The 14,422-nt window shown below is 42.7% G+C and overlaps 1 protein-coding gene across 13 annotated transcripts in view; it reads left to right on the forward strand.

Annotated features, from left to right (window-relative positions):
• LEMD1 (LEM domain containing 1) overlaps positions 1–14,422 on the forward strand; it is a 70,264-nt gene that overhangs the window by 24,752 nt on the left and 31,090 nt on the right. For 4 of the 13 annotated variants that reach the window (XM_063646723.1, XM_063646705.1, XM_054494220.1 and 1 more), the window contains exons 1-4: positions 3,151–3,247; positions 4,648–4,767; positions 5,875–5,997; positions 8,928–8,992. In XM_063646723.1, coding sequence (XP_063502793.1) covers positions 4,686–4,767; positions 5,875–5,997; positions 8,928–8,992 — 270 coding nt within the window. In that variant the 5' untranslated portion in view covers positions 3,151–3,247; positions 4,648–4,685. The other 9 variants (XR_010122702.1, XM_063646741.1, XM_054494255.1 and 6 more) reach the window with 7 other exon arrangements.

Raw genomic sequence — 14,422 nt, forward strand, 5'->3', positions numbered from 1 at the left:
TTATCTGCATTGCTGCTGCCTTCAAGTGGTGTGGATAATCAAGGGTTGACTAGGCAAGTGCAGAATAATTTTTAAAGTGTCAGTGCTGTGTAGACCAAACTCCATATGGTTCCTTATGTAAGCAGGCTCATGGCTGAGACAAAAGATTTGTACTGAGATGGTGCCTATGCAAGTGAAGTGAAGAGGAAACACATAATCAGCCATCCTGTTGTGGCTATTCTGCCTTCTAAATCATTCATGAATCGTGTATCTTCCTCTCTAGTCCTCCCCAAAATGGAATCATCTCTTTTCTAGAGTGTTGTAATAACCTCGAAGGAGTCCTGTAGCCTCCAGACTGTTCCTTACCAAATCATCCTCCACTCGATATCAAACTAGGTGTAATTATACCATGAGCTACTTATAAACTTCTACGTGTGCCCAGAGGTGAAGGCAGAGCCCTTAGCATGACACACCAGATCCTTCACAAATTGGAAGGATCCACCTATTCAACCTGACTTATTTCTCGTCTTGCTCACCACACCCTAGAATGTCTGTCCCCAGCCCCTTGTTTATAGGGCAAACTGTTGCTCATCCTCGAAGTCTCAGCTTCAATGTACCTTTGGACGCTTACAGTTCAGATTCTGGGCTCCTGCAGCATTCTTTTAACACTTTATCTTATTTTTTTGTAGCTATTTGTTTCCTTTTCTCTTTAAGGAGACAGCTCCTTGAAAGAGGGGCTATAGCTTTTGCATCTTTGTATTCTCCTCTACCTCTCCTTGATTTAGGCCAAGCATAACCCCTATCCCACAGGAGATGATCAATAAATAATTTTTGAAAGAAATTGATCAGCTAATGATTTCAACAATGATGCCAACCAGATCAGCTCACTGAAACCCAAACTCCTCCCTTTTCCCTCCCGTCAGTAGTAAATTCAGCCTGAAATATCTGGGGAAATGCCTCTGCTTTCCACTTCCTTTTGCCTGCATAGTGGAGACTCAGAGGCAGGTGGCTTCAGGAGGAAAGTTATCTTTGAATGGTGAGTGATGCGGGCTTTAGACTGACAGCTGCTGATCTTTGCTTTAGTTGATTTCTCCTTTTGCAAATGGTTATTGGCAATTGAAACTGCAAATCTACTATCTTCTCCCCTATGTAAATTGCATTTACATTTAAATTGTGCATTCTTCCAAAGAATGGGGTTAGTAAATAACTCGAAGATTAAATTTGAGGAGAGGAAATTGTGCCCCACGTCAAACCTGAGACTGAAGTGACATCTGGCTTTTACTATTTCCGTTATTTCACTTTAATAACAGCATGTGGCATTAAGGGAAGAGAAATTGGATCTACATTTTAATGAAAGGAGGAAGCTCTCAGGGTTTAGATACCTTATCATGTTGAATACCTACTCAATTGGCAATTAAAACTTGCTTCCCTCAAGAAATGGAATAAAATATCTTTGCAGCCATGGGGAGAGTGAAAAATAAAAAACAAGCTAATGCTCAGGACTGCACAGATAAAACTGAGGAAGATGGTGTGCTGCAAACAATGAAACCAAATATTTCAGGATAGCACAGAGTACAGAATTCATAAATGGAATAATGCTGACAATAGAATCATAACTATGCTGGTGGATTTTCAAGAGAATAATTTCAAGCAGAATAGTTTGCACATAATATAGGGGGCAACCCATAGATATTGACTGAAATCATCTGATTTAATCCTTCTCTACCTAGCTTGTTTTAAACCCCAGAGATTTAACCAAGAAAATATTTTAGAAATGTCTGTTTCATCCCAATAGTCTAACTGTTTAAATGGAAGCAGTTCCACCTGCTGGCTGCTTTTTTGTTGAAAGCAATTCTGGGAAATGTAAACAAAATGCTTGTGCCTCCTAATAACCCAAGCCTATCATTTATTTGCTTTGATGGAAACAAATGTGTCAATTTTCAAAGTCTTTGTTTGGTGAATGCAATGTTTGGATGTTGGTAAATGTTTGCATTACATGTTTGTTTGAAAACTGATGCTCTATTCAGAAACTGTGGAGCCATAGCCCTTGGAGCTACAGCCTGGGAGACTCAATGAGCCTTCATAACCACCCACCCAAAGACGTTCAGCTCTTTCCCAGAATCTGGAAAGGACTGAAACTCCCATGGGCAAGTGTAAATGAGATGAAGCCTCCTGAGGAAGATACTGGATGTGGAAACTTTCTGGGGCTAGGGCTCATGAGTAGAATAATGGAAAACATTTGTATAATGCTTTCTATGTGCCAAGCTCTTTATGTGTATTAAAACTCGTTGAATAACATAGCACTTTGAAACAGGTACCATTTTTATTATCCCCCATTATGGACAAAGAAGAGGAGACACAGTGAAGTTAGTAACTTACCTGATGTGATGTCACCCAGCTGGTAAATGACAGAACTGGGATTTGACTCTAAGCAGGCTGTCTCCACTGTCCTCTTCACCCCTTTCAGATCATTCCCTCTATCCTGCAACTTAATGAAGGCATTATGTTTTCTCACAGTTACATTTTGTCTTGCACATGTCTTTAAAATCTAAGCAGTTTTTCTTGAAAGATGCAGGCTAATAGTCTCACAGATCTTTCCTTCAACAAAATAAGACAACAACAAGAAGTAGGCTTTAGCGATGTAGGTGATAATATCTGTCTCAGCTGTCTTATAAGAGTATCCAGAGGATGAAATAAGATGATACGAACATGCTTTGAAAAGGCCAAATCCATCAGACTTCTGCAATGTATTATTATTTATCTGCCCTCCATCCTGATTTCTTATTTCTTAATTGAATAATCCTTAACAAATTAATATAGGTTTCTTCCACTTTCCTATTTTCCCTGGAGTATATGGTCAAATTGCCCAACTACTAGTATGGGCCTTTTGATGGGTGGTCTAGACAGTTGAGTTTGTTTGATTTCTCCTTTCTCTTCCTCGTTTCTTGACACCATTTGGTCTGGTAGCAGCTCCTTACTTGCTGTGCATAATGATAACTTCTCTGCATCTCTTGACATTTTATCACGGCAGTGTGCCTATGAAGTCGACCAGCACCTCCTTCTGTTTGAACTTAGGTTAAATTAATCATCTGATTTGCACATCAATCTGTTGCTATGGGGGTTACTGATGTCACACTGTCAGTATTATGATTACCGTAATATCTAACAGGCAAAAAGGGACTGGTTGCTAGTGGAAACCTCAGGGTGAAACTCACCCAGCTTTAGTAACCAACTCGATTGCATAGACTTTAGATAACCATGTGAAGGGGTAAGTGAATTAATCATCCAGTTGGATTCCATTTGAATATTTTTCTTCCATATGTGTGTTCCCTCTAGGCAATTGTCTAGTGTCACTTGAAATTGATGAGGGCTCTATTGGAGGTTATTTTTGGGAAGCTGGTGAAACAACAGACAGCTGTTCTCAGGAACAAATGTCATAGGATCTGCCGAAGGAAGCTTCCAGTAAAAAAGAAAGAAAAAAAATCTAAGGTGCTGAGATGCATTGTCCTTTTTCTTCCTAGCATTAGTTTGTTTCCCACTGGCCTGAAAGTGTTAAGTCAGTTTCCCAAACACATAGAAAAGGAGGAAACTAACATTTACTAGGTACCTACTATGTGTGCTAGAATGTAACTCTCTTTAAGCATGGCTTTAAAGTAGAGAACTGTCAAACTAGGCATTCCAGAACAACCCTATTATATATAACAATTCACGACTTTTTCTAGCTTGTATACAGTGTTCTTCCTAATTGGACATTGATTGATCACCAACAAAAGCAAAGTCATTATTTAAAATTGGTCTAGATCCTCCTATGCTGAATAATTATCTTGCTGTTGTTTTCACTGCAGTATTAAAAAGCCTTGAAACATGATAGAAATGTGGTACAATAAACTCCAAAATTTAAAAATCTCCGTTAAAAGGTTGGACAAATGGGTCTGTGTTTTTGCGGATTTTGTTACGTAGGTAGAAGGGTCAACTTAGGGAGATCAAGGGATCAACTGGATAAAACTGATTGAATTTGAGGTTGTGCAGATTTGGAAAGCCATATCAAGATTTGCATAAATCTATATGAATCAATTTGTGGGCCAGAGAATGAATAGCTGACTTTTTTTCAAATGCCAATTCAGCAATTACTAAGTCTGCTGGTGGTTAATTAAAAACTACCATCTTGTTATGTTCAGAGTTAAATTACAAGTGTGAAAGCTGCTACTGTTTGCAATAACTGAATGCTCTGTACTCTCTGTCCTGTCATCAAAAGGAAGGCAGGGATAAATAATTTTATTTAACTCACTAAAAAAAAAAAAAAAAACCTCTCAGCTCTTTCATATTTAATTAACTTCTTATCTTCTCAGAGCTTGAGTTTTACTCAGAGTTCCTGAGCAGTAATGGAAATATCTGTTTATTTTGTCCAGAAGATTTTTCTCATATTCATTGAACAGAACAGTTATAAATAATTGAGCCCTAAAGACACTGGGGAAAATGACACCCATCCAAAGTTTTACATTGGAGGCAACTAATCTCAGCAGAACTAGAAAGTGTTGATTTTTGCTTTATTGCCTGTGCACCTAGGAGGTTGGGGAGATAGGATTATAAACACTTATGTGGATTGGTAACATTTTAGTACTTATTGGTAAGGCTGTCTTAATGAATTTAATGTTTTGCTATTTCAAGGATTCTACCATCAGAAAAGAGGCCAAACTTCTATCACCATGGTGGATGTGAAGTGTCTGAGTGACTGTAAATTGCAGAACCAACTTGAGAAGCTTGGATTTTCACCTGGCCCAATACTACGTATGTACAATATGCAGCAAATATTACAGACTTGTCATTTATGGTTTATAAACAACTTACAATAGAAGGAACATATGCAATAAATCCATTAAAATAGAAATAGGAACATAGAGAAAACAGAAAACCACAAAGAGGGAAGAGGCAGTAAGTATACCCAAATCCTATTTACAGATTAGGAGTGGGTATTTGTCTTACTGCAACCTCTGCCTCCCAGATTCAAGCGATTCTCCTGCCTTAGCCTCCCAAGCAGCTGGGATTACAGGCACACACCACCATGCCCAGCTAATGATTTTGTATTTTGTAGAGACGGGGTTTCACCATGTTGGCCAGGCTTGTCTGGAACTTCTGACCTCAAGTAATCCACCTGCCTTGGCCTCCCAAAGTGCTGGAATCACAGGCGTGAGTCACCACACCCAGCCCATGGATTGGGTGTTTTTCATCAGTGAAAAACCAGTTACTCTTTATTATGCTGTTCAATTTTTTGTTTTGTTTTTAGTATGTAGACCCTGTTAACTATTTATTTATTATCTGTATTCCCCATAGATAGGATGCACAGCCTTGTCTGTGTTCTCAGATGTGTCCAATGCCTGACTCTGTGGTTAATCCATACAGGTATCACCTAAGTGTGTGGAAAGGAAGGAGAGAGTTGAATAGCTATGAGTCTACCTCATTTAAAAAGCCATAATTGGGCAGGGCACAGTGGCTCATGTCTGTAATCCCAGCAATTTGGGAGGCCGAGACGGGTGGATCACTTGAGGTCAGGAATTCAAGATCAGCCTGGCCAACATGGCGAAACCCCGTCTCTACTAAAAACACAAAAATTAGCCAAGTGTGGTGGCGCACACCTGTGGTCCCAGCTGCTGGAGGGGCTGAGGCAGGAGAATCGCTTGAATCTGGGAGGCAGAGGCTTTAGTGAGCTGAGATCATGCTACTGCACTGCAGCTTGGGAGATAGAGTGAGACCCTGTCTGAAAAAAAAAAAAAAGCCATAATTAACCAATAATGTAAGGGATAAGAATAAAAGTCTGAGTTATGAAATACCTTGAACCTAGTAGGCTCATATACAAAAAACAGAACAATTTAATTTGTTCTCCAAATTCTTCCTCAGCTTCCACCAGAAAGTTGTATGAAAAAAAGTTAGTACAACTGTTGGTCTCACCTCCTTGTGCATCACCTGTGATGAATGGACCCAGAGAGCTGGACGGAGCTCAGGACAGTGATGACAGTGAAGGTACCATCATAAGCTGTACTGCTAGATAGCAACTTTGCACTTATTAATACCTTGTGCAGCATGATTTATGCAGCTTTAAACAGTGTGCAGCCTGACCTGTGAAATAGCCATGTGGCCTCTTTGCACAAAGAACCTGGAAAATAGGCCCCTGGGCTGTAAAAAGAATCTGTTAACTTCACATCTGTATTCACGCCGGTGACTTGACTGGATGGAAAGTTGGGGGAATGACTGCTCAACGTGCATGTCCTTTTACTATCTAGAGCCAAATGTGTGGTGATGCCTTACAATCAGAAATTCCTACAGGTGAATTCTGGGCCTCCTTTGAGGTCTCAACCTCTGCTTTGCCTCAGTCAATAAATCTGACGATTATTTTGGGGGGATTAAATGATTTTATGCCTATTAAGACAGATGAGCCACACTGATGGCTCCCACCTACATGTAATCCCAGCACTTTGGGAAGCCGAGGCGGGCGGAGCACCTGAGGTCAGGAATTCAAGACCAGCCTGGCCAACATGGTGAAACCTCGTCTCTACTAAAAATACAAAAATTAGCTGGGAGTGGTGGCACGCACCTGTAATCCCAGCTACTCGGGAGGCTGAGGCAGGAGAATCGCTTGAACCAGGGAGGCGGAGGTTGCAGTGAGCCAAGATCGCACCACTGTACTCTAGCCCAGTGGACAGAGCAAGACTCCGTCTAAAAAAAAAAAAAAAAAAAAAAAAGATGAACCAGATTATACCTCCCTGAAACCCCTCCTGTGCTGACTGCCCTCCTGATTTATATGACAACTGACAGCAGCTGGTCTCTTTCAGGTCACGGAGTGAGTAGGGAACAGGGGTCTCCAGGATCTCTGGGCTTTGCTGACAGTGGCCCCTGCTCCGGGTACACCATTCTCCTGCAGTGGTTTCTAGCTTCAGGGATCTTAGGGGAAGGGCTTGGAGATTCCCACAACACATTCCAAGGTGTTTCCATTCAACAAATATTTATTGTGAGTTCTCTATGAGCCACAGTAGAATGACAGGAACTACCATTTATTGAAGGCCACCAGTGCAACCTGGGCTGAATGCTCATCATCCCATTTAACTCGCACAGCACTTAGTAGAAGCTCAGAGAGGCCAAGTGACTGGCCCAGCATCACTGAGCTCGGAAGCAGCCCCAGAAGACAAGCATACATTAGCATGGGCCATGCAGAGCAGGACCCATCTGTCTTTGTCACCACTCTGCGTCCAGCTCCTGGAACATAGCGGAACTTGGTGTGTTTGTTGGATGAAAGAAAGTGAGAGAACTGAGATTTGGACCCAGTCTGGCTCTCCAAACTTTGCTCTTTCCACTCCATACCCTACATTTTTCTCATAATTTCTATTGTGAGGATGTGACCACATTACATTTTTGTTTTTACCATGTCTGATCTACAAAAAAAGGACAATATCATATAGTACAAATTAAAAACTGGATAAACCATGCAAGTGCCTGGGGCCCTCTGAAAAATCCTGTAATCCCGACATTGGAGGTGGCACAGATACTGAAAGCTTTCCCTAGGGGTTTAGCACCACTGGCCTCACTTGAAAAGGATGGCAAGGTTTAGGGATAAACTTCACTGGCCCTTGAGCAGGCAGTTAGCATGGGGGTGCCTCAGGGAAAGTGGCTACTCCAGGCCTCTCCTGGTTGTAGATTGTGTTCAGAGTCCTGTCCCAGATCCAAGGCTGCTTCTGTTTCCTGCCCTGGGGAGAGGCTCAAGAGACCAAACCAGCACTCTGGTGAAAAGCAGTGCCAGGTTGAAGATTTCAGAACTGTTCACGACTGCCCAGGACTTTGGGTTAAAGCTACAAAACTAAGCTGTTGTGGTCTCAGTCCCCGCCGTCCTGGGTCCCAGCATGTAGCCCTCCACAGAAGTGCGTTGATGCTAGGGCTAGGAGAAAATTGGTCCTTCTGTTTATAAGGTTTGCCACTGCTTTAGATAGTGCCTACCTGATCTAAGCCAACTACGGGCCATCAGGTCGAGGTGGAAGCGTTGATTCAGTCCTACCCTTGTAATGCAATTCTGTGGTCGCCACAAGTAGCAAACCTGGTTCTCCAAGTGAGGTTTGAACCAGACATTTGAATTTGCTCATTGGAAAAGTCTCATAGCCACTGGTACCACTAGAGTGGAGGAGTTGTAATGAACTGGAGGGGGGTATCCCGTGGACTCAGCCTTCTCCTTTCATGGAAACACCTAGTCCTGGAATGGGCTTATAGTGGAGGTGGAGGTGAAGGGAGTCCTACACCTGAGGCTGAGTATGAGGTCATCCAAACAATCAGTGGGTTTGATTTTTCTCATTTTCACTAACTGACTGTCTTGTCGGCGGGGAGACACATTTTAAATTATCTAACTGCTTTCAAACTTTCCAAATATTTTTAACTTGGAGAGCTCATTTAAAATGGATGTGCAACTCCACCATTCCTCTAGGTTTATCAGAATTCTTCTTTGCAGGCTAATTAACAACATCCTTTTCCATCCCTAGCAGTTCCCCCAATTTTAAAGGCTTTTAGCACAGGTCTGGCCTTGCCTTGCCTGGGTGCCTTTTTGGATCCAGAAGGAGAAAATCCTCCCTTCCTATCTTGGCATTCAGGGATGCATGGGGCTTACAGCTGGTTCAAAGGGACAATGACTAGACTGCAAACAGCTGCCCAGATGGGCAGCCAGCGTGTGTATTTCTCTTGGAGGCATGCAAACATGACAGGCCTTATTCCCAGAGGAAGGCCCAAGTCTGTTTCATGAAGGCTGCTGCAGCTCAGGAGAAATGTTCTTTCCCATCAGAAGAGCCATGTGAATTTTCATCCCCTTGCAAAAATGTCCTCTGATTGAGAGAATTCACCCTGATGATTGATGTTTTTTCCCTTTGCTAGCTCAAATGTTCTCATGGCCTATTTTCCTTTTGTTTCCCATGATCCAGAGCTTAATATCATTTTGCAAGGAAATATCATACTCTCAACAGAAAAAAGCAAGAAACTCAAAAAAGTATGTACCATTCTAATGCCTCAATACTTACACCCATATATTAAAAACAGGGAGTAGCTCTGTTCATCTGTATTAAGAAAGGGGATAGCAAGTCACTACATTCTGTTACAGTGGTAAAATCCTAGTTTAAAGAGGATCATTTTAATGCAGATTTCTGTATGATGAAAAAATTTCCATGATCTAGCAGAGGACCCAGAACGACAGGGTCCCTCCTGCCCCTTCTTAAAAAAGCCACCACTCTGGTTTCCCCAGCTGTCACCCCCTCCTCCCCATTTTCATTATCTGTTGTCTACATTCACATATAGCACTCAGCTCGGTTCTGGGCCCACAGTGAACATAGAATAAATGTGAGTTTCCATCCCGTTCACTTTTCTAGCCCCTAAGATCTGGCTTCTATCCCCAGCACCGTATTGAAGCACATGGCCAAGTGTGTGAGGGTTACAGGTTTTGGGGTGAGGCCTAACTGGCTTAGGATTTCTGCCCTCAGCTTCCTGGAAGCGTGATTTTGGGGAAGTCAGTGAACAGATCTAAGCCTCCTAGCACAGTTTAACAGCAGTGCTACCCTCACAGGGTGGATGCTAAGTGAAAGGCAGGTAAATCTCTGAGCATCAAACACAGCCCATAACTAGTGCTTAATAATGAACCCCAAGGTGCCAACTCTAGTGACTTTTTCTGTCTTTTGACCTCTGACCGTTTTTATTTGGAGATGCCTGCCTTCTTAGATTTCAGAATTCTGCCACTCCTTGGTTCTTGGTTCTGTATCTCTGTTTCATTCTGACTTTTTGTCTTCCTCTTGGCTCCCAATGTGCCTGTGCCTGAGACCTCCTCCTTCAGCCTCTGCTCAGTGTCATTCACTTACCCCATCTTTGTGGCGGCCCCACACACGCTTCTCTCCTGAGGCACAGGTCTGCATATCCAACTGCCTAATGGGAAGCGCCTCCCTTTTCCTTCTCTTTCCCTTCCTTCCTCACTTCTTCCTGCGTTCATTTGACAAATGGTTACCTAACATCATGAACATTTTGTGGGTTACACAGACATGTTCACTCTTCTCCCCATGGTTATCCCCCTGTATCTCAGGCTCAGGTGTCCAGGAATGACCATGCACATTTCAGCCCACCCTAAACCTGCATCTGTGACCTGGGTTTATCCTGATGGTTCCACCACCTCCCCACTGTCCAGGCTCAAAGACTTGGAGTTACTGGACTGCCCCCTCCCTGCAGCTCTTCACATAGAAAGAGCTGCCAAGTCTTAGGGATTTGAATGATTTTTAAAAATCCATCCCTTCTGTCTCTTCCCCCTGCTGCTATCCTAGCTTGCACCCACATTACTTATTTATTTATTTTAGAGACAGGGTCTCATTCGGTCACCCAGGCTGGAGTGCAGTGGCACCATGATAGCTCACTGTAATCTCGAACTCCTGGGCTCAAGCAATACTCCTCCCTCAGCCTCCCAAGTAGCTAGGACTACAGGTACACTCCACCACAGCTGGGTAACTGAAAAACAATTCTGGCCGGGCATGGTGGCTTACCCCTGTAATCCCAGCACTTTGGGAGGCCAAGGTCGAAGGATTGCCTGGGCTCAAGAGTTCAAGTCTCAGCCTGGGCAACCTAGGGAGACCATGTCTCTACAAAAGAAAAAAACTGGCTGGGTGTGGTGGTGCACACCTGTGATCCCAGCTACTGGGGGGGCTGAGGTGGGAGGACTGCTTGAGCCTGGGAGGTTGAGGCTGCAGTGAGCCATGATCACACCACTACACTCCAGCCTGGGCAATAGCATGAGACCTCATCTCAAAAAAACTTTTTTTTTTTTTGGAGAGACAAGGATCTCACGCTGTCGCCCAGGCTGGTCTCGAACTTCTGGCCTCGAGTGATCCTCTTGCCTTGGCCTCTCAAAGCACTGGGATTACAGGCATCAGCCACCTCGCCCGGCCTCCATATTATTATTTTATTTGAACAATTGCAAAATCCTCCTGTGTTTGCCTCTAACTTTTCCCAATTCCAGTTCAGATCTACAAGCAGAGATTTAATCATGTCACTGACTTGCCCAGAGACTTTCAAAACAAGATGCAAACTTGCTATACACTATGAATCAACTCCAGTATCTCCTGTAACTTAATCTCCCTCATCATCCAACCCAACAAATGCTTACCTTGTTTCTGCACCTCTCACACTGTCTTCCCATGAACATTACTTCAACTGTTCTTTATGCCTGAAATTCTTTTCACTCTTTTCACCCCCTACCACATTTTTCTTCCTGTTACAACCCTGTGATCTTTTAAGGAATATCTCAGTAGCCACTTCTGTGAGTCCTTTTAAAATGGCATTAAGGTGGGTGGATCACTTGAGGCCAGGAGCTCGAGACCAGTCTGGCCAACATGGCGAAACCCTGTCTGTACTAAAAATACAAAAAATTATCCTGGCATAGTGGCATGTGCCTGTTGTCCCAGCTACTCAGGAGGCTGAGGCACAAGAATCACTTGAACTCGGGAGGCAGAGGTTGCAATGAGCCGAGATTGCGCAGCTGCACTCCAGCCTGGGTGACAGAGTGAGAGGAGATTCTCAAAAAAAAAAAAAGGCATTTTATCCTGGGCAACATAGCAACACTTCATATCTTAAAAAAAAAAAAAAAAAAAAAAAATTAGTTGGGCATGGTGACACACACATGTGATCCCAGCTATTCAGGAAGCTGAGGTAGGAGGCTGGCTTGAGCCCAGGAGTTTGAGACCAGCCTGGGAAAGATGGTGACACTTCGTCTCTACAAAAATTGTAAAAATTAACTGTACATGGTGATGCGCACCTGTGGTCCCAGCTACTCAGGAGGCTGAGGTAGGAGAATCTCTTGAGGCTTGAGATGTCGAGGCTGCAGTAAGCCATGATGACACCACTGCACTCTCGCCTGGGTGACAGAGTGAGACCCTGTCTCAAAAAAATAATAAAAATTAAAATAAAAAATAAAATGATATTTTATCCTCATTTAGTAGCTATCACAGGGTCTTGCACATAGTAGGAGTTCAAAGTTCACCTCACCAGATCTACCAAACAGCTCCAATGGCAAAAAGGTTAGTTTGCAAATATGGTCTAGTATTTAAACTAGTTGCTAAGTTTAAACAAATGAAAAGAAATCTTCAAGTAAACATTGCCATGTATGCTATAGCTTCTCAGCTTCCCGTTTAAACATAATTCAAATGTGATGAAGTAATTCTGATACCATACCAAAATTTCTAAAAGTATATTTTAACTTCCAAATAGCTCATTAAAGGAATCCTTTCCATTCGGTAAACCTCAGTTCTGCAGAAAACCCTTTAATATAGTTCCTGCAAAGATGCTACAGCAGAAAAAGCAACCTGAGTATTGAAAATGCATCAGGTAGGACCAGTGGCCTTCAGTCTCTGCTTTACATAAAACTGAAATAAAACCACATCGATATTTTGAATTGGCAATAGAATTAAATAGGAAGTTTGTGATGGCATAAAATGTTTTGATTTGAAGGATTTATATAAGCCATTTTCATTCTCAGAAGGGCCTCAAGACATCTGTTCATCCTTAAATCTGAAAGTAAATGTAAATAAGCACTCGCATTTCCATGTAAAAGGTGATAGAAGGTGTGTTTATTGAGATACTTGTCTAACGCTGTAGACTTTAATTACTTAAGAGCATTTGTTTGTACCTAACAGTCTTCTGAGTGCCTGGATAGGTAGTATTTGCATTTCTTTGAAATACCACATTTTCCTCTCATTTTTAGTTGGTTTCTAGTGGAATACAAACCACTTAGAGATATGGAATATGCAGTTTCTGGACTCTGTTTAACACTGTATGTGTCTGCTTTATCAAATCACATATGCAGCCCATTGGATTTGGTCGTTAAAACCACTCATTAAGCCAGGTCAAATTTTTTTTTAATTGGGGATTTTTTCCATCAGAAAGACACTAGACACAGCTTATGTTACCAATAACGGAGTGGGACATTAAGTCAGTATGTGTAACTCAGTCTCTAAGTGCCCTTCTACCAAAGAGGGGAAAATGGGATTTGGGATTGGTTGGTAGGGAGGCAGAGTAATCTACAATGTTAGGCTACATAAAGTGGGCTTTGAGTAAGGCGGCCATATAATTTATCATCCTGACTAGTATGCTTTTGAAAAGGGACACTAACCTGAAGGGATGCTGGAACAATAGGAGTAAACTGGGACTATCTTGGGCAAATGGGGGCATATGGTCCTGGGTTTGGGAGTGGTTCCAAGGGTGGAAGTGTTTATATCTGTGTCCCATCTTCAGAGGGCTGCTGCATCCAACAACCAGAGGGCAGCTGGCCCTGGGAGGTGTGTACTCCTGAGCCCTCCTGGGCCACCTGGGTGTTTCTTTACCCTCTCCCAGACACAACATGCTCATCCCTGCCGGAATCTCAGTTTACTCTGTTCTCCCAGCCTGCATGCTCTCTTCTCATCTTCCCTCCCAGCCTGCACATTCTGTGGGTCTGGGCCCAAGAATCTTTCTTTCTTTTTCTTTCTTTCTTTCTTTTCCTTTCTTTCTTTCTTTCTTTCTTTCTTCCTTCCTTTCTTTCTTTCTTTCTTTCTTTCTTTCTTTCTTTCTTTCTTTCTTTCTTTCTTTCTTTCTTTCCTTCTTTCTTTCTTTCTTTCTTTCTCTCTCTCTCTCTCTTTCTTTCTCTCTGTCTCTCTCTTTCTTTCTCTTTCCCTCCCTCCCTTCCTTCCTACATTCCTTCCTTCCTTCCTTTCCTCTCTAATTTTTTTTTTTTTTTTTTTTTTTAGACGGAGTCTCGCTCTGTCGCCCAGGCTGGAGTGCAGTGCCACAATCTCGACTCACTGCAAGCTCCGCCTCCCGGGTTCACACCATTCTCCCGCCTCAGCCTCCTGAGTAGTTGGGACTACAGGCACCTGCCACCGCGCCCAGCTAATTTTTTGTATTTTTAGTTAGAGACGGGGTTTCACCGTGGTCGCGATTTCCTGACCTTGTGATCCGCCCTCCTCAGCCTCCCAAAGTGCTGGGATTACAGGCGTGAGCCACCACGCCTGGCCCTCTCTTTCTTTCTTCTTTCTTTTTCCTTCCTTCCTTCCTTTCTTTCCCTGCCTCCCTCCCTCCCTCCTTTCTTTTCTTTTTCTTTCTTTCTTTCTTTCTTTTCTTTCCTTTCTTTTCTTTCTTTCTTCCCTTTCTTTCTTTCTCTTTCTTTCCTTCTTTCTCTCTCTTTCTTTCTTTTTCCTTCCTTCCTTTCTTTCCCTCCCTCCCTCCTTCTTTCCTTTCTTTCTCTTTGTTCTTGCTTCTTTCTTTTTCCTTCATTCCTTTCTTTCCCTCCCTCCCTTCCTGCCTTCTTTCCCTTCCTTCCTTCCTCTCTCCCTCCCTCCTTCTTTTTTCTTTCCTTCCTTCCTTTCTTTGTTCTCTTTTTTCTTTCTTTCTATTTCCTTCTTTCCTTCTTTCCTTC

Source organism: Pongo pygmaeus, chromosome 1 (assembly GCF_028885625.2).
Source record: "Pongo pygmaeus isolate AG05252 chromosome 1, NHGRI_mPonPyg2-v2.0_pri, whole genome shotgun sequence".
NCBI lineage: Eukaryota > Metazoa > Chordata > Mammalia > Primates > Hominidae > Pongo > Pongo pygmaeus.